The sequence below is a fragment of the Festucalex cinctus genome, chromosome 2 (genome assembly GCF_051991245.1).
Source record: "Festucalex cinctus isolate MCC-2025b chromosome 2, RoL_Fcin_1.0, whole genome shotgun sequence".
Classification (NCBI taxonomy): domain Eukaryota; kingdom Metazoa; phylum Chordata; class Actinopteri; order Syngnathiformes; family Syngnathidae; genus Festucalex; species Festucalex cinctus.
In genome coordinates this window covers 30,254,604-30,279,272 of record NC_135412.1, presented here as the reverse complement: position 1 = coordinate 30,279,272, position 24,669 = coordinate 30,254,604, and the positions used below count along the sequence as shown (strand labels likewise).

At 39.2% G+C, this 24,669-nt stretch overlaps 2 protein-coding genes and 1 long non-coding RNA gene across 5 annotated transcripts; 1 reads left to right on the top strand and 2 right to left on the bottom strand.

Annotated features, from left to right (window-relative positions):
• Positions 1–198: 198 nt before the first annotated feature.
• LOC144014490 (natterin-3-like) lies at positions 199–7,062 on the bottom strand. Of its 2 annotated transcripts, none has more exons than XM_077514426.1 (6): positions 6,870–7,062; positions 3,311–3,367; positions 3,057–3,224; positions 2,720–2,842; positions 2,514–2,648; positions 199–1,366 (listed from the first exon to the last, which is right to left on the bottom strand). In XM_077514426.1, the coding sequence occupies exons 1-6, from the start codon at positions 6,931–6,933 to the stop codon at positions 324–326; spliced, it is 1,590 nt and encodes a 529-aa protein (XP_077370552.1). In that variant the 5' UTR covers positions 6,934–7,062; the 3' UTR covers positions 199–323. The 2 variants fall into 2 exon arrangements, with proteins under 2 accessions (XP_077370552.1, XP_077370553.1); XM_077514427.1 differs by having other exon boundaries at positions 2,532–2,648.
• Positions 7,063–9,548: 2,486 nt separating this feature from the next.
• On the bottom strand, positions 9,549–14,610 carry LOC144014492 (natterin-3-like). Its single transcript, XM_077514429.1, has 6 exons — positions 14,276–14,610; positions 12,928–12,984; positions 12,673–12,840; positions 12,253–12,375; positions 12,065–12,181; positions 9,549–10,842 (listed from the first exon to the last, which is right to left on the bottom strand). Exons 1-6 carry the CDS (start codon positions 14,322–14,324, stop codon positions 9,800–9,802), a joined length of 1,557 nt encoding a protein of 518 aa, XP_077370555.1. The 5' UTR covers positions 14,325–14,610; the 3' UTR covers positions 9,549–9,799.
• Positions 14,611–20,657: 6,047 nt separating this feature from the next.
• On the top strand, positions 20,658–23,778 carry LOC144015085 (uncharacterized). Of its 2 annotated transcripts, XR_013282683.1 has the most exons (5): positions 20,658–20,799; positions 21,569–21,695; positions 22,038–22,093; positions 22,193–22,315; positions 23,412–23,778. It is a non-coding gene; the product is annotated as an uncharacterized LOC144015085 (long non-coding RNA). The 2 variants fall into 2 exon arrangements; XR_013282682.1 differs by lacking the exon at positions 21,569–21,695 and having other exon boundaries at positions 22,037–22,093.
• Positions 23,779–24,669: the final 891 nt, after the last annotated feature.

Here is a 24,669-nt window from a genome sequence, read left to right as displayed (position 1 = left end):
TTTGTAGGCCAATGAAGATGACAGGATGTTCATGAAGCATTTTGCCAAGGCCTCCGGTGCAGACGATTCCTCGTGACCACGTTCACACCAGCACAGATGGTTAAATGAAATTTTGATCTCTTAAAATGTGTCAGCATTGCATCACGTACCACATCAAAACACACCTGAAGCTAGAAACAGATGTGGAGACACAGCAGCTCACTTTCCCCCTCATTTTTATTTTGATTATGTGTCCAAATACATTTGAAAAATGTTGTACATTTGTGGAGACAAAAACTCCCCCGTAAAAGGGGGAAAAAAGTCCCTTCCCATAACAGATCATCTTAACAAGGGTTAGCACCAGGCAGAGGGCCACAGCTTTGGATTTCAGCCGTGAACTCATCAAAATTTTCGTAATGGAAGGTCCCGGTGACTCTGACCGACTTGGTCTTCCCGTTGCCATAAGTGCGCTTGAAACGGGCCGTGAACGGGATCTTCCAGATGGTCGGACTGCCCAGCAGTTTGATGTCGCACGACTGATGGGGGGGAACCGTGACAAGCACCGTAACAGGCTGATTGGTGGTATAGGTGGAGGTCCTTTGAGACAACTTGAAGGTGGAGACGGGTTTGAAGTCAATCTTGTCTTTGTTGAGGAAGGGGATTCCGGCCGTGATAGTGATGCCAACTTCCACCAAGACGCGAAAGTTGATCTCCCACTTTTGGGTTACTGTGAGGGACTCATAGAAGGTGACCTTGTCTTTGAATAGATGGCAGCTCCAGTTTGGAATTGAGTGCTGTTTAACCTCTTGAGGGATATACTTGAGAGGGGTGACGCCATCTGTTTCGTACTTGATGTCCATCAAGTGCTCCTCCTTGACGTCTTTGTTCATCACCAGGATCTCGTACTCAGGGTACGTCCAAACGCTCCCCTTCCAGGGAAGGTTGAACACCTTTTGACTCACATCCACTTCCCCCAGTCCGTAACGGTTCTTCCCAATGTAATAGTTATCAGTGTTAATGCACGTCTGAATAGAATAACGAGGTACTGAACCGTCTTTGTCGTTTACCCACTCCAGAACCTCGAAGTTGTACATGTTGACCAGCAACTCAAACTTCCTTTCGGTGTATGCCGCGCCATGAGAAGTGTAGGCGCAAACCTGCTCGCCAGCTTTGGGGATGTACACGCCTGCGTGGCAGTCAACTTTGCAGATGTATTCTACGCGGCTCGCATACGAGTTGTCGATGGACACGGCGTTATCTGGGAGAGAGCCGTCCCACTGCTTCCATTCCAGGTTTGCTTCGCCAAACAGCAGGTCAAGCTGGGGACTTTCCTGCTTTGGAGCACTTGGGATTGGCAGATGTTCCGGATCCAGAACGGGAGACGGCACTGTTGTGTGAAGGAAATGAGAAAAAATAAGTCAAACGAAAATTGGAATAACACAAATTAAATTTCCTTTAAGAATGAAAACTTAAACTGCATCTTACGTTTACAAAACTAAAGTAATAGCAACAATGTCCTTAATTTTCATCCTTGTCAGTTACTATCAGGCAGTTCATATGAAATGTGTTTTTTGGTCTTGCTGTCCATACAGAAGAAGGAAGTTCAGTCATTTTGAGAATTGTAGTTGACTTTATGACACAATAGCTCAACTTCTTCTTGAAAGTGGATTTTGTGTAAATATTATAGTGTCAAGACATGAGCGCAACAGCTCAATGATGACTCGAAATTTGTTCTGGCTTTGGGAAGCGGACTGTCACATCTAAGGAATGTCAAGAAAGGAGCTTGGGCGCCATCTAGTGGCTCACTATACAGTGGTGATCACGTTCTCAAAGTGCATTCCATTTCTTGACCTGCCAAATAATGAAGCGGAGCTATTTTGCATTGCTACTGACATGCAATACTGTTTTTTTTTTGTTTTTTGTTCTTTTTTTTTTGTACAAAGCCATTTCGAAAGGTTAAAATTAGTGTTGTTCCGATACCGTTTTTTGGCTCCCGATACCGATACGGATACCCAGGTTTGCAGTATCGGCCGATACCGATACCATACCGATACTTCAGTTTTTTTTTTCCTCAACATGAAAAAGCTGTCCTGCCATTGGTTCAGAGCATTCAAGGGCCAATAGGATATCTTAGATCGGCATGCAGTGAACATGTCACATATCAGTGAATGTCGTGCATGAGCAAGACACAAGATGCTGCATCCAAAATCTTATATTAGCGTTGGAATTAATGGTATCGGCATGTTACTTGTGAGTAGTCACCGATACCGATACCACTGTTTTAATGCAGTATCGGCACCTCTGCCGATACCAGTATCGGTATCGGAACAACACTAGTTAAAACGTCCAAATTTCATCATTTTGAACCATGAAGATTGTGTAGGCTATATTTTAATTGACATTTGAAATTGCATTTTCTGTGAAGTGCTTCCCAGTAGTGAATGTGAAAAATGTTTACTATTCACATTAAAAAAAATATTCAAATGATAACACTGATTAGGAGCACCAGTTCCTTTTAGCGACCGTACAATCACCTCTTATCACATCCTCACTGTTTCCTCTTTTCTTGCAGATGAAGCCTCTCTTGTTGTTGCACGCGTCGGCCCTCCAGTAGCCGCTGCTGGTGATGAAAGCAAGACAGCGTCCTGGATTGTCGTCATCTGGGTTACCTGCAAGCAGACGACATGCTCAGCACTCCTCCGTTTCTCCGCACTGCAGCCGACAAACGTTTGACACCGACCTGCTTCCAAGTGGACGTAAGTGATGGGGGATCCGTCACACCACTCGGCGCCGTCTTTGCTGATGGGGGTGTTGGCGCCCAACCACAGAGAGGTAGCGACGATCGGCTCAACAGCGGTCAGACCTTTGGACCCGAGGAAAACATGGAAAAGAGTTGGAAATGGAAACTTACGTGCTTTGCAACTCATCACTCCGAAAAAACAATCATGGCATTGTTTGTTTGCAATTATTGTCATCTTTTTCTCCTGTTGTGAAATAAAGTTGTTTTACCTATCTATTTTTTTGGCACATTGACCCATTTATGTTCAGATTGAAGACGACGGCCCAGCTGAGCCTACCAAGTACGAAGGTCTGTTCGTAGGAGTCATTGATGCTGAGAAGGTTCCCCCCAAGGAGGACGCAGTGGTCTTGTGCCTCCTCCCATATCTTGGAGGTCTCACGGTCGAGGAGATAGCAGAAGTCGTTCATCGGGTTGTCCAGCCAAAATCCGCATTTGTCACTTCCGCCTGCAAGCGAGATGGTGATTGAGAATGAGCAAAGTTGCGTGTGTTATGACAAGAGACAATATCTAGGTTGCAGTGTGGGACCCCACCTGGCGGATGTTGAGCAGCAGGAGACCACTGACGATACCACAAATAGAGGACCAAAACTGCCAAAATTAAAAATTAAAAATACATACAAATAAAAAATATAGAATTCAAAAATTATATTAATATATAGAACTAAAAAAACAAATAAATATACATAATAATAACTACTAGTAAAAAAATGCAATTAAAAAAACAAGATAATACTATTTATTAATGTAGAAATACTAAATAAAATAATCGGAAATATCAATGAACAAAAGCGCTCTGCTCCCATATTTCTTTATCATGCAATAAAGCTGTAGAGCAAAAATTAAACCAAAACAAATGTCATAAATGGGTCAGTAACCATGCTGAGCCTCAATTTTGAGTCAAAAGACAAACAAAAGTGAATTAATAATAAGTAATTACTTTACTTTTCTTACTTATTTATTTTTTGAGTCAAAAAAAGTTGGTAGGTGTTTCTTCTGTGTTTTAATTTATGCTTCCCAGGCACTGATCTGTATACATGACTGTATAGCCCACACACCCACATGCAAGCCATTGAAGCCGCAGGATGGCCTTTTTCTTTTATGGCTCAGTTCCTTAGACCCCCAATATTATATTTGAAAGAGACCTCTTTTGTTGAATAAAATTACAGTTATAATTCTTTAATTAAAAAATATAGGTTTCCTCCTGTACACATCATGAAGCATATAATTTATACATGTATTTAAGGCAAGCTGTGAAATGTCTTAAATCTTATGTTTAACAAACAAATTTAAAACAAATCACGTTTCTACTAAGTACTGTCTCAAATGTCTAATTTTGATACTGTAAATGTATAGGATCGTATGCCGAGAAATGTTTCTTGGATGTAATAATATGGTGACCTCGTGACTTCAAAATGTATGTATACAGATCAGTGATCCCAGCAGGTGGTGTCTAAAAAAAAAAAAATTCTGATTATTTTTATTTTTAAACTATTGTGGAAATGTTGTTTATTAGACTTTGAGCCACATTTCCACATTATGAAAACAAATATGTATAACATAGCAGTAATATCCTATAGTTTTATTGTTATATGTTTAAGAATGTGTAAATAAATCAAATATGTATTGGTTTCACATTCAAATGTTTGTGATGGTTGGATGTTTGAAAAAAAAAAATATATATATATGCATTTATACTTAAATAGGCTAGTTTGGTTAATGTTATCCAGTAGTAAAATAAGCATCACATTGGTGTTACAGAAACCTAATTAAAAGGTCCAAAACACATGATGTGAATCGTCATAACATCCTGGAACTACAGTGTTCCCTCGCTATATGCGGTTCACTTTTCGCGGCCTCGCTGTATCGCGGATTTTTTTCTAGTGCAATTTTGCATGCATTTCTTTCAACAGTAATGTACCTATTTTAGCAAATTTATGAAGGTTTGAACATTGAGAATGTTTAAAGAAGAGAGAAATGTGAGCAAATGTAAATGCCTCGATGATAAAAGTGTATCAACTGTGTGGTGAAGGGTTTTAGAGCCTTAAAGCATTTATAATAAATGTAAACCATAAAGCTAACTACTTTACGGGTATTTTACGGAACCTAACCCTAGAGGGAACACTGTACATCAAGGTAAGGATCGCAGGTTAAATTTTTTTTTCTTCTTTTAATTAAAGACCTGATTTAACATTCATTTTTGACAGCTTTACTTTTAATATTGGTTCGTTGTGAATAATATGTTGAACAGACATTTATATGTCTAATGGAGTTTAACTGGTATAAAAGTGAACATGTAGCAAACATCTACATTTAATATATTACACGAGAGGTCTAGGCGTAGATGTCTAATAGACGTCTAAACTTAGACGTCGAAAAAAACTTTTATTTTTAGACCATTTGTAGACCTTTTTTAGCCGTCTAAAAGACGTCTAAGCTTAGTCTAAAAGACGTTTAAGTTTAGACGTCTAATAGACGTCTAGATGTAGACGTCTAAAAAACTTTCACTTTTAGACGGTTTTTAGCCTAGACGTCTAAGCACCATTTATATGGAAGCCCAAAAGTGTCAAAATTCAATAAATAAAAAAAGGCCTTTTTGAATTAACTATTCTTTGGATAAATAGCCAGGCTATTGTGTAAAATGGCCATTAAATTTTAGTTTTGTTAGTATTGTTATGAAAAGTGTAATGCTATTCTTTAATATGTAACAAATATTTTATTTTGATTAAATATTTCATAATGATTATTTTAACAACGTCATACTTTTTAAAAATAATGACATTTAATTTATTTTCAAGGTTTTATAAGATAATAAAACGTTGTTTTACAAAGTCAGTTTTTATTTCATAATGTCCTTTTCCACAATGGTCGTCTTTTACATAATGGCGTTTTACAGCCGATGACTTGGTCTGTCAATCAAATGACATGAGGCGGATCCAGTTACGTGATTGGCTGAGTCCCTTATACAGACATGAGCAGCAGCACTTGCAGTATCGATTCACGCGCGGAGAGTTTAGCGCCTGATGAGAGGAGCCACGGCGGTCACAGGCTTGCTAAAGCATGGATACGGAAGATAAGTCACTTTCAGAAGTACTCCAAGAAGTAGTAAATCGTTTAGAATCATAACGTATAGGCCTTGTTAAACTTCTGCGTCAGGCTACGGGGTAGGCGTCACGGCGATCTAGGCTCAAACAGGTGGTCCCACCCACTGACTTCGATTGACAGACCAAATCATTCGGCTGTAAAACGCCATTATGTAATAGAAGACCATTCTGGAAAAGGACATTATGAAATAAAAACTGACTTTGTAAAACAACGTTTTATTATCTTATAAAACCTTGAAAATAAATTAAATTTCATTATTTTTAAAAAGTATGACGTTAAAATAATCATTATGAAATATTTAATCAAAATAAAACATTTGTTACATTTAAAGAATAGCATAAAACTTCTCATAATAATACTAACACCTCATTTTAAAATTTAATGGCCATATTACACTATTGCCTGTTATTTATCAAAAGAAGTTATTTCAAAAAGGCCTTTTTATTTATTGAATTTTGACACTTTTGGCCTTCCATACATTTAGACGTCTTTTAGACCGAAAAATGCTGGGTGGGAGGCCTATATGAGACGTCATGCAAATTAGGCATATCGGCATGATTGTGTAATTCAACGCCCCTCGAAACGTGCCTTAGCCCTATATGCAAACGCCGATGACAGATATCAAAGGAAAACTTTGAAAACTGTCACGTAGACCAGGCGTGTGACGTGTCGCGTTTCGACCATGAAAGACAGAAAGACAGTGTTTAGTTATTTTTCTAGTGCAGCTAGATTCTTTTTTTTTTTTTCATTCCTATTGGTCACTGCACGGTGAAACATTCCAAATCAGTTTTATTTCAGTGACGTTCTTTATTCTAGCCAAATAATTTGCCATGGAAAAAAAAAAAAAAAACACGCAAAAAAAAACAAAAAAAAAACGCGATGACAAGCCACAGACCGATGATACGTTTTAACCAGGAGAAGTGACTTGAAGACAAACTAAATGGAGCAGCGACAAGACATTTTCAGGCAAATTAAGTAGGATATTTACTGATCACGCTCAGGCCGAAGGTGATGACGAACGCCCACACAGTAGGCTTCCTCATCATGTTCATCTTGTTGCGCAGATGCAGCAGCAGCAGCAGCAGCAGCTCGAAACACTCGGTACAGTTCAGACGATGCTGTATGCAGGCGACAAGTGTCCAGTCCACTGCTGTGAGTGTTCAGACTGAACTCAGTGAGCACTGCTGAGATCCGCCCTTGGCCACGCCCAAGCGTGACTTGACAGCAGACGCTTTACTTTGATGTACAAAATGTGCGGAAGACAACATTGGAAACAATCCACAAAATGGCACCAGGGACGCTCCAGGTGTTTGAGTGTGCTTTAATTACACCACAAAGTCAACGAAGTTGATAATACTTAAGTTGCTGGCAACTAAAAGCAGAGATTCATATAGACCCTTCCAGTGTGACGTCACGTTGAAGTGCGCCCCGAGCGGTGGGGGGCAGCGCGTCAATGCAGTGAATTAGAAAACAATCAGGTCAAACAGTTGCTAAATCACCGACCAATGCTATGGTGAACTTCTGCGAGTCCAACGGATGCTCTAATGGCTCAAAGAGAGATGAGAGCGTTCTTTCGGCTGCCAGCAGCGATTCCAAACCCCGCGAAAGACAGTGAGGAGTAAAAGTCTACCACGGTGGCTTGCATAAAACTACAACGCAACTTTTTGTGTAGCTAGCGGCTTCAAACGACTAGCTGGTTTCAATGATTCGCAGTGTGTCCTACTCGGGACGTTTTTTGTGTGACACCTGACATATTTCCCTTTTAACGAAAACACTCGCTGAAAATCAAGCTTTCTACATTCATTTCTTGTGGGATGTTTGCCCTCCAGGAGGCGCCGCGGGAGCTAAGCAGTGACGTCAGCTGGAAGGGTTTATACTGCTACACTCTTACGGGAATCTGTACATAGCATGTCACACTGATATCACAGGTAATGACAGTAGCATAACGAGATTTTAAAAGACTTTTCATGAAAAAAAAAAAGCGCAATCAAATTAGTTTATTAGATTTTATTCTACATTTTACTGTAATTGTAACTTTGTCAGTATCCTTAGAGTTAGGCATAATTTTAATGGCTATCCTCTACTCTAGGCTTTGTTATGTTGGGCTTATTGTAAACTGATGACACTGAAAATCAAAACAGATTGCAATTCAAGCTCAAATTTCGTGCCAAAAGTGCTGCGTGTCAAGAACACATTTTGAACTGGTGTGGCCTGAGTCGGCTGACCAGAAGACTGAACGCCATTGCTTCTGATGCTATGACCTCATTCGGTGAATGAGTTGTCAAAATGTAAAGCAGTATGAGGGCTTCGTAAGGTGGAAAGGCACGAAATAAAGGAATTACAATAACAGCTTGCAATTTTAACCTCAATAGCTAGTTTTTCAACAATTTGTTGGCATGTTTTGAAAGATTAATCACTTTATTTTCCTATACTGTTACATAGGGATGTAACGATATCCAAACATCACGATACGATTATTATCACGACATTGTGGGGATGTTCGTGAAACCAAAAAAGGTCACAATATTGTAAAAAAAGAGCTCATACTAAAAAAAAAACACAATATTGTGATTTTGTATTTTACAGCAATGCATATAACCACCCTACAATATCTAATAACACTTAATATATGCACGCACACATTGAGTTCCTACACATATTAACTCGCTTCACAAGCATTTTATGTTTATTAGCGTGGATTTTAAACATAGTAGGGCCAAAACATGCCTTGTGAAATTTAAACGGCACGCCAAAACTAGCCACCAGAGGGTGCTAGAACTGCACAAATTGAAATCAACCTGACTTTTATGACAGATGTGCTGCTTTTAACTTTTAATATCGTGACATGACTACAGCGATATATTGTGGCAGTTTTAATGTCGCAATATCACAATATTAATGTTGTTGTTACATCCCTACTGTTACATCATATCAAACAACCTCTTTCCATTAAATCATGTCATTAAAAACAACTAGTAACAGCACATTTCTGTAATTTTAAGCATTACTATTTGTAATGTTCACTTATATTTCTATGTAATGTGTCCTTCCATCCATTTCCTTGACCGCTTATTCCTCACAAGGGTCGCAGGGAGTGCTGGAGCCTATTCCAGCTGGCTTCAGGTAGTAGGCGGGGTACACCCTGAACTGGTCGCCAGCCAATCACATATTTAATGTAATTGTTTTAAATTGTAAAAATGTTTTATCATTAAACATTAAGAACAACCAGAAAATAAGGCAAAATCTTGTTAAAATTACAACTACAAACTATGGAAAAAAACTTTGAGATGGAATTTTCTGTTCACAATTTTTTGGGTATATGCCCTTTTTTTTTAATTTTTTTTAATTTTTTTTATACAGTGTAGCTTATCCATGCCCATCTCGCAGCTTTTTTTGTAGGTCAGTAAAGATGGCAGGATGTTCATGAAGCATTTTGGCAGCTTCTCGAGTCACTGCCGACTGCTAACCTGTGTTTGCGGCAGCCCTTGCAGCAGTCGTGACGCCAAGGCCTCCGGTGCAGACGATTCCCCGTGACCACGTTCACACCAGCACAAATGGTTAAATAAAATTGTGATCTCATCAAATGTGTGTGGCACATCAGCATTGCATCATGTACAACATCAAAGCAAAGATACCTGAGGCTAGAAATATGTGAAAACACAGCAACTCACTTTTCCCCATTTTTATTTTGAAGATGTGTCAGATACATTTTAAAAAACAGTTATGCACTTGTGGTTCAACAGATTGAGCATGAATGTTGGCAACACAAGAGGAAGTTACGCAACAGTCAACACAATACTTAGTAATCAAAAAAGTAGTAACTTATCAGTTAATCTCCATTCTACGATCAATATTTCAACTACTTTTGTCATTGATGTACAGGGTGCAAGCGGGTGTCCCTGCCCATAATTGATCATCTTAACAAGGTTTAGTACCAGGCAGAGGGTCACAGCTTTGGATTTCAGCCGTCAACTCATTCATCACTTCGGAATAGAAGGTCCCGGTGACTCTGACCGACTTGGTCTGCCTGTTGCCATAAGTGCGCTTAAGACGGGCCGTGAACGGGATCTCCAAGACGGTCTGACTGCCCAGCAGTCTGACGTCGCACGACTGACGGGGGGGCACTGTGATGGGCACCTTAACGGATTGACTGGTGGTCTCGGTAATGGTCCCTTGAGACAACCTGAAGGTGGAGACGGGCTTGAAGTCAATCTTGTCTTTGTTGAAGAAGGGGATTTCGGCCGTGATAGTGACGACTTCCACCAAGACGCGAAAGTTGATCTCCCACTTAAAAGACTTGAAAGACTTGAAAGAACCAGCGAGGGCGACCTTCCCCTTGAATGGCTGGCAGCTCCAGTTTGGAATTGATTCCCGTTTAACCTCTTGAGGGACCTTCGTGGAAGGGGTGATGTCAGCTGTTTCATAGTTGATATCCATCAAGTGCTCCTCCTTGACGTCTTTGTTCATCACCAGGACCTCGTAGTCAGGGTACGTCCAAACGCTCCCCTTCCAGGGAAGGTTGAACACCTTTTGACTCACATCCACTTCCCCCAGTCCGTAACGGTTCTTCCCAACGTAAGAGAATTTGTTAGCGCAGGTCTGAATAGAATTGGGAGCTACTAAACCATGGCTGACGCGTTTCCACTCCAGAGCCTCAACGTCGTCAATGTTGACCAGCAACTCAAACTCTGAGTTGGTGTACGCCGCACTTCTGTCGGGGTACTTGCAAACCTCATTGCCTGCTTTGGGGATGTACACGCCTGCGTGGCAGTCCACTTTGCAGATGTACTCTACGCGGCTCGTATACGAGTTGTCGATGGACACGGCGTTATCTGGGAGAGAGCCGTCCCACCGCTTCCATTCCAGGTTTGCTTTGCCAAACAGCAGGTCATCTTGGGGGCTTTTCTGCTTCTGAGCACTTGGGATTGGCAGATGTTCTGGATCGAGAATGGGAGACGGCACTGTTGTGTGAAGGAAAGAAGAAAAAATCTTTAAGGACAGTCAAGACAGGAGTTTGGGCGCCATCTCGTGGCTTACTACTATACAGTGGTGATCACGTTTGTTTTGTAAACAGCGAGACGTTTCTCTGGACAGACAGTGTTTCTACCCCTCCAGCCAATCGCAGAGCGGGGGGTGCCGGGGGCGTGTTGCAAACAGGCACATTTGACACATTTGTCGGCTGCGTGACGTCACTCCCGCGGCAACTTGACAGAACCATGGATTTTTTTTTTCCACTCACTCACTCACTCACTCACTCACTCACTCACTCACTCACTCACTCACTCACTCACTCACTCACTCACTCACTCACACAAGCTTACATGTGTGTGTGAGTGCGTGCGCGCGTGCGCGCGTGCGTGAGTGAGTGAGTGAGTGAGTGAGTGAGTGAGTGAGTGAGTGAGTGAGTGAGTGAGTGAGTGAGCTGAAAGAAAAAAAAAATCTGTGCGTGCTGTTGTTGCTGCGGGACTGATGGCACGAAGCCAACAAATTCGAACCGCTCTGGGGTTCACTGCATTTTACGTTTATAAAACTAAAGTAATATCAACAATGTCCTTAATTTTCATCCTTGTCAATTACTATCAGGCAGTTCATATGAAATGTATTTTTGTCGGTCTTGCTGTCCATACAGAAGGAGGAAGTTCAGTCATTTTGAGAATTGTAGTTGACTTTATGACACAATAGCTCAACTTCTTCTTGAAAGTGGATTTTGTGTAAATATTATTGTGTCAAGACATGAGCGCCATAGCTCGAGAGAGGACTCAAGATTTGTTCTGGCATTGGGAAGCGGACTGTCACATCTGTAAGGAAAGTCAATCCAGGAGCGTGGGCGCCATCTAGTGGCTCAGTACTATACAGTGGTAATCACGATGTCAAAGTGCATTCCATTTCTTGATCTGTCAAATAATGAAAGGGAGCTATCTTGCATTGCTACTGAGATGCTATCCTTTTTTTTTTTATTGTACAGAACAATTTTGAAAGGTTAAAACTTTCTAGTTTGAAAATTTTGAACCATGAAGATTGGATAGGCTATGTTTTAAGACATTTTAAATGGTATTTTCTGTATTGTGCTCACTGACTGTGAAGTACGTTTACTCGTAATGAATGTGGTTATGTGCGCTCATGTGAAATAAAGTATTCACAATTTTTTTTTAAAAGAAAAATCGCCTCTGATCACATCCTCACCGTTTCCTCTTTTCTTGCAGATGAAGCCTCTCTTGTTGTGGCACGCGTCGGCCCTCCAGTAGCCGCTGCTGGTGATGAAGGCAAGACAGCGTCCTGGATTGTCGTCATCTGGGTTACCTGCAAGCAGACGACATGCTCAGCGCTCCTCCGTTTCTCCGCACTGCAGCCGACAAACGTTTGACACCGACCTGCTTCCAAGTGGACGTAAGTGATGGGGGATCCGTCACACCACTCGGCGCCGTCTTTGCCGATTGGGGTGTTGGCGCCCAACCATAGAGAGGTAGCGACGGTCGGCTCAACGGTGGTTAGACCTTTGGACCCGAGGAAAACATGGAAAAGAGTTGGAAATGGAAACTTACGTGCTTTGCAACTCATCACTCCGAAAAAAACAATCATGGCATTGTTTGTTTGCAATTATTGTCATCTTTTTCTCCTGTTGTGAAATAAAGTTGTTTTACCTATCTATTTTTTGTGCAGACTTTTGTGACATAAGTCTATTTACAAATGCCGATTCATAATTCAAATAACCCATTCTTGTTTATTTACACTGAAATGGCACATTGACCCATTTCTGTTCAGATTGAAGACGACGGCCCAGCTGAGCCTACCAAGTACGAAGGTCTGTTCGTAGGAGTCATTGATGCTGAGAAGGTTCCCCCCAAAGAGGACACAGTGGTCTTGTGCCTCCTCCCATGTCTTGGTGGTCTCACGGTCGAGCAGGTAGCAGAAGTCGTTCGACGGGTTGTCCAGCCAAAAGCCGCATTTGTCACTCCCGCCTGCAAGCGAGATGGCGATTGAGAATGAGCAAAGTTGCGTGTGTTACGACTGGAGACAACATGAAGGTTGCAGTTTGTGACACCCACCTGGCGGATGTTGAGCAGCAGGAGGCTCCTGACTATACCACAAATAGAGGACCAAAACTGCCAAAATAAAAAAGTAAAAATGAATGCAAATTAAAAAATATATAGAATTCAAAAATTATATTAGAAAACAAAAAACAATACATCATAAAAAAAGTAAAAATATAACAATAAAAAAATCAAGATAAAAAATATGATTTATGTATGCAGAAATACAAACTATATGCTCTCATATTTCTTTATCCTGCAATAAAGACAGGTAGAACAAAAATTAACGCAAAATAAGTCATAATTAGGTCAGTCACCATGCTGAGCCTCAATTTGAATGAAAAGCCATAGAATAAAATGAATAGTAATAATAATAATAATGATAATGAGTATTTAAAAAACACACACCCACACGCACACGGAGGAATCCTGGTATAGCCTGCTCTTTTTTTTTATTTTATTTTTTTTTTAAGGTGGGAAAAAAAGCGTTGGTAGGTGCATTTCAAGTGCTGCTCTCGTGGCAGCGCTGCAGTGCAGGGCAACAAAAAGACCGCCTCAAACGCAGGTGGTTGCACTCCCAAACGCGCACACTCACTTTCACCAGACAGGCAACAATAAATCGTATCATAAAAGTCTGCATCTTGTTTTGAAGCACTCTTAGAACTTCTGTATCAAAAAACGACCCAATATGGATTAAAATGAAAATGTACCGACCCGGTAACTTGAGTTAACCTTCTGGGTTGTTTTGTACAAATTTATCAAATTGACTAACGTTAGCGGGTCGGCCCAATGTTTGACCCAGCAGTTGTTAGGGTGTTGTAACGGCATCTTGTTCTTTTTGCACGTAACCTATATGGGACGTCATGCACATTATGACAAGACAGTTTTGGATTGTGATTACGAGCGATTTGTAGGCGTTCTACTGGCATGATATTGTTTCATTCAACGCCACCCAAAACGTGCTTTATATGCAAACGCCATGACAGATCAAAGGACAACTTTGAAGACTGTCACTCGACCAGGCGTAAGTGTGACGTGTCGTATTTCGATCATGAAAGAACGTCATTTTCTTTCTAGTTTTTTTTCTAGTGTATATTCTTTTTATTATTACTCCTATGGACACTGCATGGTGAAACATTCCAAATCGCTTCTATTTCGATGACATTGGTCGCGGTTTTTTCTAGCCAATTCATTTGCCATGAAAAAACATACGAAAACTTCTACAATTCCAACAAACGCGATGGCGCTACTTGACAAGCCACAGGTCGATGATACGTTTGAACGAGAATTGACTTGAAGACAAAGTATAACTGGATCAGCGACAAGACATTTTCATGCAAATTAAGTGTGTAGGTATACTAACGTGTCAAGATCAGCCCGATGGTGAAGCCGATCCACACAAAAGGCTTCATCTTCTTGTTCTTGTTGTTGCGCAGATGCAGCAGCTCGAGGCACTGGATGCAGCTCGGATGATGCTGTGCAGGCGACAAGTGACTGTCCAGTGACTCCAGTCCACTGCTGTGAGTGTTCAGACTGAGCTCTGCTGGGATCCGCCCCTTGGCCACGCCCAAGCGTGACTTGACGGCAGAGATTTTGATTCCTTTAGTTACTTTGATTACTTTGATGTGTAAAGTACTGTGCGGATTCTGTGAAATAAACTTTAACCAATCTATTGGTTCAAGTCAGTATAATGAGCCGGAATCAAGTGATATTGATCAGTTCACAGCAGGGCTCACCAAACTTTTTGAAGCTAAGAGCAAATTCTTGGGGAGTGATTCATGCTAAAGGCTGCCACTTTGATACAAAGTTATGAAATATTGCATTTGCGGAAATTGCTTTTGATAATGTCAGGATTTGTTGTTATTAAGTAGCCTATCAAGCATCATCATAGTCGTTTATGTGAAAGCACCGATCATGTGAAAATCTTCACCATAATTAGGAAATTGATATCAACATGCAACACTTTTTCTGCCATTGTTCAATATACTATACATTATTTGTATATTATCTTCTGCTTTGCTTTAACTGTCCGTGTTTCAGTCTTTTTTGAACTGAAGCTCATCATGACAACGCTCCATTCATTGTTGATGACATTGCTCAGCAGTCGTCCTCGTAGATGTCTTTCCATCCAGAATATGCAGACATGCTTCTCTGGAAAAAGGCACACAATCATGTTCACTTCAAATGTATGTTGATTACATACTTTAGTTTGGAGTGATTCTTATTTTGTATTTCGGCTATTTACTGCATTTTGATCTGCTTACTGTTAATAAAGGTTGTTGTCAAGTGGTGTGTTTTGGTATGGTCATTTTCTACCTTAGATTTGGCATGGGGAGAGATAGGGGGTGATGGTGGGGAGTTGAGGGGTGGGGGTTTAAGGGTTGCTCCAAATATCATAGGGGTTAGGGCGACCGTGAGCTCATCCGTCAATCATGATGAGTTAGAGAAATGTACAATATCATAATTCAGACTTATTTACATCACAAACTTAAAGGGGAAGCCAACCTTAAACATTTCTTGACAATAATATATATATGGCCTCACTAGTCTAAACATGACATTCTGATTAATATTACATTGGTGGAATATAAGTTATTAAGGAGCAAAATCCTAACTTGGCAATAGCCAGATTGATATCGCGCTTCACTCAAGGGAGTTCTCCACGATATCAATCTGGGACTGCTCCACTGTGATTTGCTCGGGAAAGGCAGGGCATTCTGTACAATGCTTCAAGATGATTGGACGATGTGGCAAGGTGAACGTTTGTAGATTTAGTTTTAGATTTAATGTGTTAGTAAATAGAAGTCCCAAAATTATTTCATTGTTGTCAAAAAAAGTCTATTAGTGTTACTGAAACAAACAAACAAACAAACAAACAAACAAACAAATGTTTTAATGTCGGCGTAATGGCCTCAAAATAGCTGTCAGTGCATGACAAATGATAATGGGGATTATTTTTCTGTCACACTGATATCACAGGTAATGACAGTAGCATAACAAGATTTTAAAGGACTTTCAATGAAAAACAAAAACAAAAGCTCAATCAGATTAGTTTATTAGCGTTTATTCTACATTTTACTGAAATTGTAACATTGTCAATATCTTAAAGTTAGGCATAATTTTAATGACTATCCAAGGATACTTCATCCAAATATGATGCCAAATTTGTTTTCATGAAAATTAATTTCAATCGGAGTCTCTAAATGTTCAAATATATTTAAGTACATATTAAGCACACAGGAGATTTTTGCACATAATGTGCTGTTTATTAACAATGTATAAAATGTACAAAAAATAATTCAGTCTTGTTTAACCTGAATGAACTTGCACGCACACTCGTGTTGTACATCACAAATTGGAAATCTGCACACATAAAAAGGTTTTCTGCGGACAAATGCCTCTTAAATCCCGTTCTCAGTCGCATAGTGCACTGACAAAAAAAGAGAGTGGGAATTGAACAGCAGACATTCTGGTTACTAAACAAATAGCTCTAGCTCATATAGGCCACAGCCACGATCCACACCTAAAATAAAATAGGTCAACTCCCTAATTTTTAAAAGGAAATGATGGAGTTCCCTCACCAAGTTGGGTTACAATGAGAGAAACCAAATTAGTAATTTGTACTGTATTCTTAGGTTAAGTGTTGTACATCGCAAATTTGGAAATTTGGGTTGTGGATTTGACTCGGGGGAAAAAAACTTAGAATTTCTGAGTGGGGGAAAAAAACAACAACATTACTGAGTAAATTTTACAATGAGAGCTTTGAGTACATTCTACCAGTTTATTAAAAAACAAAACAAAAAGGCTGCTCAAAGGGTGAGGTACAAAGCCACAAACTTCAACCTTCTGGTTCGTGGACAGCCAGTGTACCAAATGAGCCATGCTGTTCTTGCTGTGTGTTCGTATATTGCTGGAATCCTCCTAAATCCAAGTTGGCCTCATTTTGGACTCACAGCGCAATGCAGTTCAGGGACAAACAAGACTGGTATAGCTCAGGTGATACTGTGGTTGTCTCCCAACCTGAAGGCTTTGCGTTCGGTCCTCAATGCTGGAGTAACTTTTAAAACATTTATTTTTTATTTTTTATTTTTTATTTTTTGTACTCAGTACTCTCGTTGTAGAATTTCCTGAGAATTTCTGAGTGAATACTGAAAAATGGCTAAACATTTGAAAATTTGATGGTAAGCATCTTCTAATACTCATGTTTTCAACAGCCCTTGAAGAACCCCTTCTTCCAAAAAGAGTTCTCTGTATTGAAACGGTTCTTACAGGAACCGTCAGTCTCAAAAGAACCCTTGAAGAGGTATTTATTTATTTATTTTCCAAAAAAGGCTTCCCCAGAAGCCCATAGTTCTGGATAGAACCTCTGCCCTTCATGAAGAACCCTTACTTTACTTCTAAGCATGCACAATGATAGTTAATCCGGGAATATGGGCCCCCATGCAAAAACGCACGCACGCACGCACGTACGCACGCACGCACACTCAGGGTTTCTGTGTGCTGCACTGCTGTTTGATCTTAACTGTATTTATTTTTTGGGCCTCGGAATGCGTCACACGTGGACCACGCCAGTGAGCTCTTGTAACAATGTTTCCAAGTGCAGGTTACAAGTGCTGCTTTCGTTTCCTCAAACAAGAAACTGACGAGACGTTCTAATCTTCAAGGCCTTTCACGCTTATTTGGCGCATCTTTGCGGACTTTTGGCCATTATGGAGCACTTCTTTGCCTGTCTACTCGCTCGACTGCTTCAAAGCATTGTTATGTGGCAAGAACAAAGCGGCAACTAACGCAAATACTTCGAGTCATGGGAGACTTCAAGACTTCTTCGACAATGATACAGTGAAAACAAACATGAACTAAGACTAATACTTGGCAAGGGGGCAAACTTATACGAACAAATACAAAACAGAATCCAGGAACACACAGCTAACAAAAGCTTGGCGGGGTCGAAGGCGGCAGCGCACGCGGGTTCGCGGGACCTCCAAGTTGAGCCTTTTTGTGTCTTAAATTAATGCGTATATATTTAAATATCAAAGAGTGAGTGAAAGAATCGTAACGGAATGAATGGAAAAAGGATGATGCACATATACATATGGTCACATGATGTCCCTTCTGGTCAAAATACTGTTTCTGACTGCAGGTGACTGCTTTCAAACTCATCCTGCTTTTGGTGCCTCATTCCCCAAAATGGTGCCGTTCACCATAATTTGCTTTTGGGTTTTTAAATCGCTTTTGGGTTTGATAGCAACAAAGAAAAGTACATGTAAAAAAAATTATTGAAAGTAAATAAAAGCTAAAAATCAATATAAGAAGTCAAAATTATATTTTTGTAAAATATCACACTTTATTAAAAAGAAAAAAAAAAGAAGAACAGAATGGAATTAAATGGGGCGGCACGGTGGCTGACTGGTTAGCACGTTCACCTCCCAGTACTGAGGACACAAGATCGAGTCCAGGCTTCGGCCTTCCCTGTTGGAGTTTGGATGTTCCCCCCGTGCCCGCGTGGGTCTTCTCCGGGTACTCCGGTCTCCTCCCACATTCCAAAGACATGCATGATAGTTTAATTGGGTGCTCCGAATTGTCCCTAGGTGTGCTTGTGGGTGTGGATGGTTGTTCGTCTCTGTGTGCCCTGCGATTGGCTGGCAACCAGTTCAGGGTGTCCCCCGCCTACTGCCCGAAGGCAGCTGGGATAGGCACCAGCACCCCCGCGACCCTTGTGAGGAGCAAGCGGTTAAGAAGATGGATGGATGGAATTAAATGCAAGACCCAAATTTGTGCTTAAAAAGGTCAACTAAAATGAGTTTAAAAAAAAAAAGTTGAAGCAGGAAACATTACAATAATCAAAAGAAATACATACAGAAAATTGAACTATATAGAAATATTTTAAAAACACCCTTTAGTGAGTAAAAAAAAAAAAAAAAAAAAGATGTGCTCATGCTTTAGTTAAAAACAAAAAACAAAAGACATGGGGAAAAAAAAATACCTTATTGGGCTATGAAAAATCAATTGAAACACACAAAGGGAAAATATTCATTCGTCAATTCAATTGTGATGTGTCATTTATCTTCAGGTGTTCAAAGTGGCAATTCTGGGAAAGTCCCGAAAGATGGTAAATGCAAACCACAAAAAGAAAAAATGTGTCATTTTGAAAGAACACACAAGTCAATGTAGCAAAACGCTCAAGTTGGAAAACAGAACCAAACTCCTCCGACAAACAGTCATCTTTACAAGTCAGTGGGATTTTCTGGCGGTGTTCCACAAGGCGAGGCTTTTGCATATTTCTCCTCCATCAGCTCCTGTCGCTTGCTCAGCATTTGATAAGCTGTAAAAAAAAAAAAAAAAAAAAAAAAAAATTCGGCCCGCAAGACACCAAGTTTGATTCCCCAGAGAAAAATAGCATGGCTCCATCTTGTGGGACAAATTTGCTATTGCGCCCTCTGCTGACTCCAAGAATTCAAGAGCATAAGACTGAATGAACTGCAACTTGCACGTAATAGATGGGACAGTTATAAGGCGTCCCAAAGTCCGGGGTTGCCTTCTGATCCTGAAACGGTCCCAAGCGGGGACTGTAAAAAAACGGAAAACCTTGATCCCTTCGCAGCATGCGGCGGAAAGCCGTCGCATACTGTATGTATAGGCGGAGGTTGCACCTCTGCATCCGTGATCATCCAATCAATCACAAGTTGCATTAGCATATGACATAGTATCCCAATAGTAATAGAAGTCTCAAAAATGTTTCAGTGTTAAAAAAAAAAAAAAAAGTCTACTTATAGTGTTACTGAAACAAACAAATTGTTAATGTTTGATTGATTGATTGATTTATTGAACATATAAACATACAAACAAACAGCAGAAAAACAAAAGTTAAAAAAGAAAAGAAGAAAGAAAAGAAAAAACAAAAAACAAACTCATCATAGTTTACATGTCCAAAAGGCAGTAGGAAGAAGTTAAAAACATATCTAGTTTTACCCCTCATACATTATACATTTAAACTTATTTCATTATTAATACAATACTAGGTTAATATTTTTTTTTTAAATAAAATGATACGTGCATTATCCAGCAACATATGTACATGAAATTCCTAGACATATGCCATAATACATTTTTAAATCATATACTCTTACCCATTATATACAATTTTCATGCTCATATTTGACATAAGTATGACTTTGCTTTTAAACAATTTTTTAAACTCAACAAGTGAGTCACATCTTTTCAAGTCAATTCCCAAATTATTCCACAAATTAACACCTTTTACAGAAACACACCTTTGCTTAATATTTGTTCTTGTTTTGTTTTTTTTGTACACACTTGTACCCCTGTAATGTCAGTGTAATCGCCTCAAAATAGCTGTCGGTGCATGATGAATGATAATGAGGATTACTTTTATGTCACTCTGACATCATAAGTAATATAAAGATATTGTAAAAGACTTTTAATTAAAAAAAATGTAGTGGTTTAGTTATAGTTATGATTTCCTGGGTACCATGTATCCCAGGAATACCCTTACGTGTATTTGTACCTGAAAGAGGTGTAATAGTTGACTGGTGTTCAATATTTTTTATGATTGAAATTTGAAGTCTTTTTTTTTTTTTATTGATCAGATTCATATTTAACTTCCTGGGACATTGTAGTGTGACAAAAAAAAATAAAAAATGTATTGTTGTTTAACGGGGGGGGGGTCGGTAGACATGAAGAAAGAAGGGGGTGGTCACATGAGAGGAATTTCCATTTTTTCTGCATTGCTGGAGTCCCCAGATTGTGTATGCTGCAAGTTTCCTGGTGCTGAGTAACTGAAATTTGGTGTCTGGCGAGCGGTATAAAAAGAAGTGTGAAGAGGGCGGAAGCAACTAGAAGCAATATTGCACATTGGATCTCACTCAGGTATTTACTCTTCATATATCTTTCATTCTTCAAGACTTTGTTATTTATGAATGCAGTTCTTTGAGATATGTAGAACACCTAATTTTGATTGTTCTTTTTCAAAGTTATGTTTTTTTTGTAGTATCTTGCATGCATGTGCGGCTTCAGTGAGACACTGGCATAAAACCACAACTATTGTACAGGCAGGCACTTTAAATATAGTTGGGGTAGATATGATTTAGCATAATGCTGACTAAAAAAAAAAAGCTGTAAAAGGCTGTAGAAAAAAATAATAAATAAATAAAAAATAAAAAATAATGCAAAGGCTAGGCTTGAGAAGTTGTTGAAAACTGGTCAGTTTTTTTCTGTTGGGGGTTTGCTTGGGGGTTGATTCTTTTTTTCTTAAATGAAATCATTTATTGTTAAATAAATGTGAAACTGATAATGTTTTATTTAGAAATAACTATGTTAAAAATGTCATACTTTTAAATTGAGTTCCATTGCATGGGTCCGCATATATGAAAAAAAACAAGATGTTTATGCTTAATTGTACCTTTCCCTCAATTCCCAATTGAAAATGTTTTAAAAGTCCCCATCTTAACGTTCCATAGACATTTATTGTAGACTTCCTAATGTAGTTTAACCATACTTTATGCTATATTTCGTATCAGCACTCTGTTTCAAGTTTTCAAGTTAACAAATATATGACTTTGAATTGCACAACAGTGTCAAGTTACAAAACCACTGACTCAACACATGGCTCATCCTTTTTTTTTTTTTTTTTTTGCAGCATGAGGCTCATATCTGAGGATGTGACACAGACTCCTTCCTCTTCTTATTAGTGCATGCCTTGTTTGATGGACAAAACTGCAACCTAACCTATCAACATGTGGCTTTACTTCTGCTTCTTTATTCAGAAATTGAAAACAATGATATGTCTGTGGTTGACAATTCAACAAAACACAAAAGTTAACAAAAAAAGACTGCATGGATCAGAAAAAAGGAAGTAAAATAACGGCCAATCACAAAGAACAAAAGGACACACATTTTTCTGCATCTAAAGGGGAACTCATGCCCCCCCCTTTAATAGTTATTGTTTTATTTTTATTTCTATTTTTTTTAAACACAAATAGGCCTATCTGTACTAAATCCTTAATAAGAGGAGCCCTTTCCTGAGCAATGGGCGAATACAAAATGATACAATATGCTAGCATATGCCATTTTAATGTTCCTTCCTGTTTTACATTTCCACTGTCAGGTGTAACAATGAAAGCTGCAGTGTGTGCCGTTCTCCTCTTGCTGGCTTTAGCTCAAGGTATGAGTGGACCGACTTCCAACACACGACAGTGGCCATTAGATGCCTTCCATGAAGCAAAAATCAAATCATCATCAAGTTTCTTATTTGTTTTTCTAGTCAAGGCACTGAAGTGCAACTTCTGCTTCTCAAAGGGCAGCGATCTGTGTAACCCGACCAGCACTCAGACCTGTACTGGATCCGCTAACGCCTGCGCTGCAGTTATCCTTCAAGGCCCTCTGAGTAAGTTCAGTTTTGCAGGTGGCAATGCAAATGTTGTGTGATTGCTGAGAGGCTCTCACAGAATGCCAAAAGACATTCCCCAAAGGTAGATAATTGCCGATAGATGCCAGAAGATGGTGGCAACGCACTACTTATGTCTCAACGAAACTCCGCAGCCCACTTCAACGTTGCTGCTTGGCACCAAGATGCCACGAGATGGTGTCAAAGCGCTACATTTGTCTAAATATAGCTCATCATTTCACTTCTACATTGTTGCTTGTCACAAAGATGCCACAAGGTGACTCCAATGTCATCTTTTTAAAAATCCATTTGGCCTTATTACAACAATTGTGAATAGGTCAGTATTTTAACAAATAATAACCTAGGATATATATATATATATATATATATATATATATATATATATATATATATATATATATATATAAAACAACAACAACAACAACAACAACAAAACTATTAAGACAGACACCTAAAACATAAGAGAATGAAACATGGAATATGTATACATTGAAATGTTCAGGTAAACCATATCATGACAAAAGTGTGCTAGCTTAATGCTAACATTTACTGTAGTATGAAAAGCCATAGCTGGGAGAGGGGCAGAAAAGGTCTCCAACAAAACTCGAATAATAAACGTTTTTCTCGCAGAACAGTTGCTGCTATATATGTCTGTTAAAGTAGGAGTTTGATGGTTTATAATGAACATATACTATCGATGCCAATTTCCATTAGCCCCATCTGTTGCGTTTCACATAATGTTAGCATTATGCTCATTAAATTAAGTGAGTTCTAATAAGTTTAAGTGTTCTTAAACTGTAACTTTCAAATATTTTTTTCAAACCCTGTAATCAGAATTTTACACACTTAATTGTATCAATGGTTTAATTCTGTTCTTTTTTTTTTTTTTTATGTCAGTGCACTGACAAAAGATATTAAACACACAATAAAAATGTGCATTAATGCTTCTTGTATTTCAGCATTCACATAATTGGTACTCAGTGTTTTTTTTGTCCTTAATTAACCATATTTACAAAACGAGTTTTATTTAATAATTTGTTGTTTATCTTAAACATGTTTTCTTAATTCACTGCAGGCCAATCTTTCCGTCAATGCATGAACATGGGTGTGTGTCAGGGCTACATCAAGACACCCGGCGCGTTCGCCAATTGCTGCAGCACGGACCTCTGCAACTGAGTGGCTTTACTTTGTAAACTGGCACCCTTTTGGTCAATGCTGTTTGCTTTTTTTGCTCTTTTCACTCATGAAAATGAATACATTTGAATGGGAACAATATATTATTTGTTCCAACTATTAAAAAAGGTTTTGGATATCAGACAAAAAGGAGAGTTAATTTCCACAATTTGTTGATGCTTATGTGTTGTCTTTCCTTGTGTAAAGCACAGTGAGTTGCATTGTGTATGAAATGTGGTATACAAATAAACTTGCCTTGCCGAATGTAATTTCCTGCCTTACATCTAAGCACTTTAAGCAGTGTAGCGATTTGACATTTACAGTGAATATAAAAACTCAGCACACCCCTGTTGAAATGCCAGATTTCTGTGATAAAAAAAAATACAAAATAAAAAAATGCAACAATAGTAATCATGCCATAACTTTTCCCATGTTTATTTGGAACTATACCACAAACAATTCAAACAACTCAACCCAAAATGCCCCCAAACAATTGTAAACAGTACAAAATTTTGAGTAAATTGTTGGTACCCTTAAACAATTGTCATTAACACACCTCTATACTGTGATCCTATAAATATGAATTTCTCGAAACATGTTACCATTGCTGTATTGGTTGGAAATACCCCACACCAGATCCACTACTACACAAAAAGGTCTGAAATCTTTGACTTGCTCCATACAAACCCAAAGAAACATTACTTGACATTTGGAGATGGAAATACAGTGTGAGTACTACGCACGCCAATAAACTGCACGAAGACCCCTCCTCGTTTTACGAGGTAAGTCACATTGACTGGGGCTTCCCCCTCAATGGAGAGACCCCCAGGAAACAACCTTGAAAGTGGAAACAGCCATCCGGAGCCTGAAGGACCTCACACCAATTGTTGGGATTCCACCAACATTTACAGTCTGTATATTGTGTGCATTGCGGGATACAATATTCACAAATGAATTATTAACTTAATGATAAAAACTTTAAATGCATTTTACAATGATAATGTGAGCTTTGGGGTGCTCTAAATATTAGGGGCACAAATAATCAGAGAATATAGATTTCATTTTGAAAGTGAAAACCTATTTTCATAGTGTGACAAGATGTCAATTTCTTCCCATTGAGCGATTCTTTCATTTTTAGGGACTTCAAAAAAGAAGGATCC

What these genes read in the sequence shown, in the direction of transcription:
- LOC144014492 (XM_077514429.1), bottom strand. Translation starts at nt 14,324, where the DNA reads ATGAAGCCTTTTGTGTGGATCGGCTTCACCATCGGGCTGATCTTGACA. An exon ending in TGCTGCTCAACATCCGCCAG is followed by an intron (nt 12,841 to 12,927) that starts GTGGGTGTCACA and finishes TCTCGCTTGCAG; the next exon opens with GCGGGAGTGACAAATGCGGC. An exon ending in CTGCAAGAAAAGAGGAAACG is followed by an intron (nt 10,843 to 12,064) that starts GTGAGGATGTGA and finishes TTCACACAACAG; the next exon opens with TGCCGTCTCCCATTCTCGAT.
- LOC144014490 (XM_077514426.1), bottom strand. Translation starts at nt 6,933, where the DNA reads ATGAACATGATGAGGAAGCCTACTGTGTGGGCGTTCGTCATCACCTTC. An exon ending in TGCTGCTCAACATCCGCCAG is followed by an intron (nt 3,225 to 3,310) that starts GTGGGGTCCCAC and finishes TCTCGCTTGCAG; the next exon opens with GCGGAAGTGACAAATGCGGA. An exon ending in TTACGTCCACTTGGAAGCAG is followed by an intron (nt 2,649 to 2,719) that starts GTCGGTGTCAAA and finishes GTCTGCTTGCAG; the next exon opens with GTAACCCAGATGACGACAAT.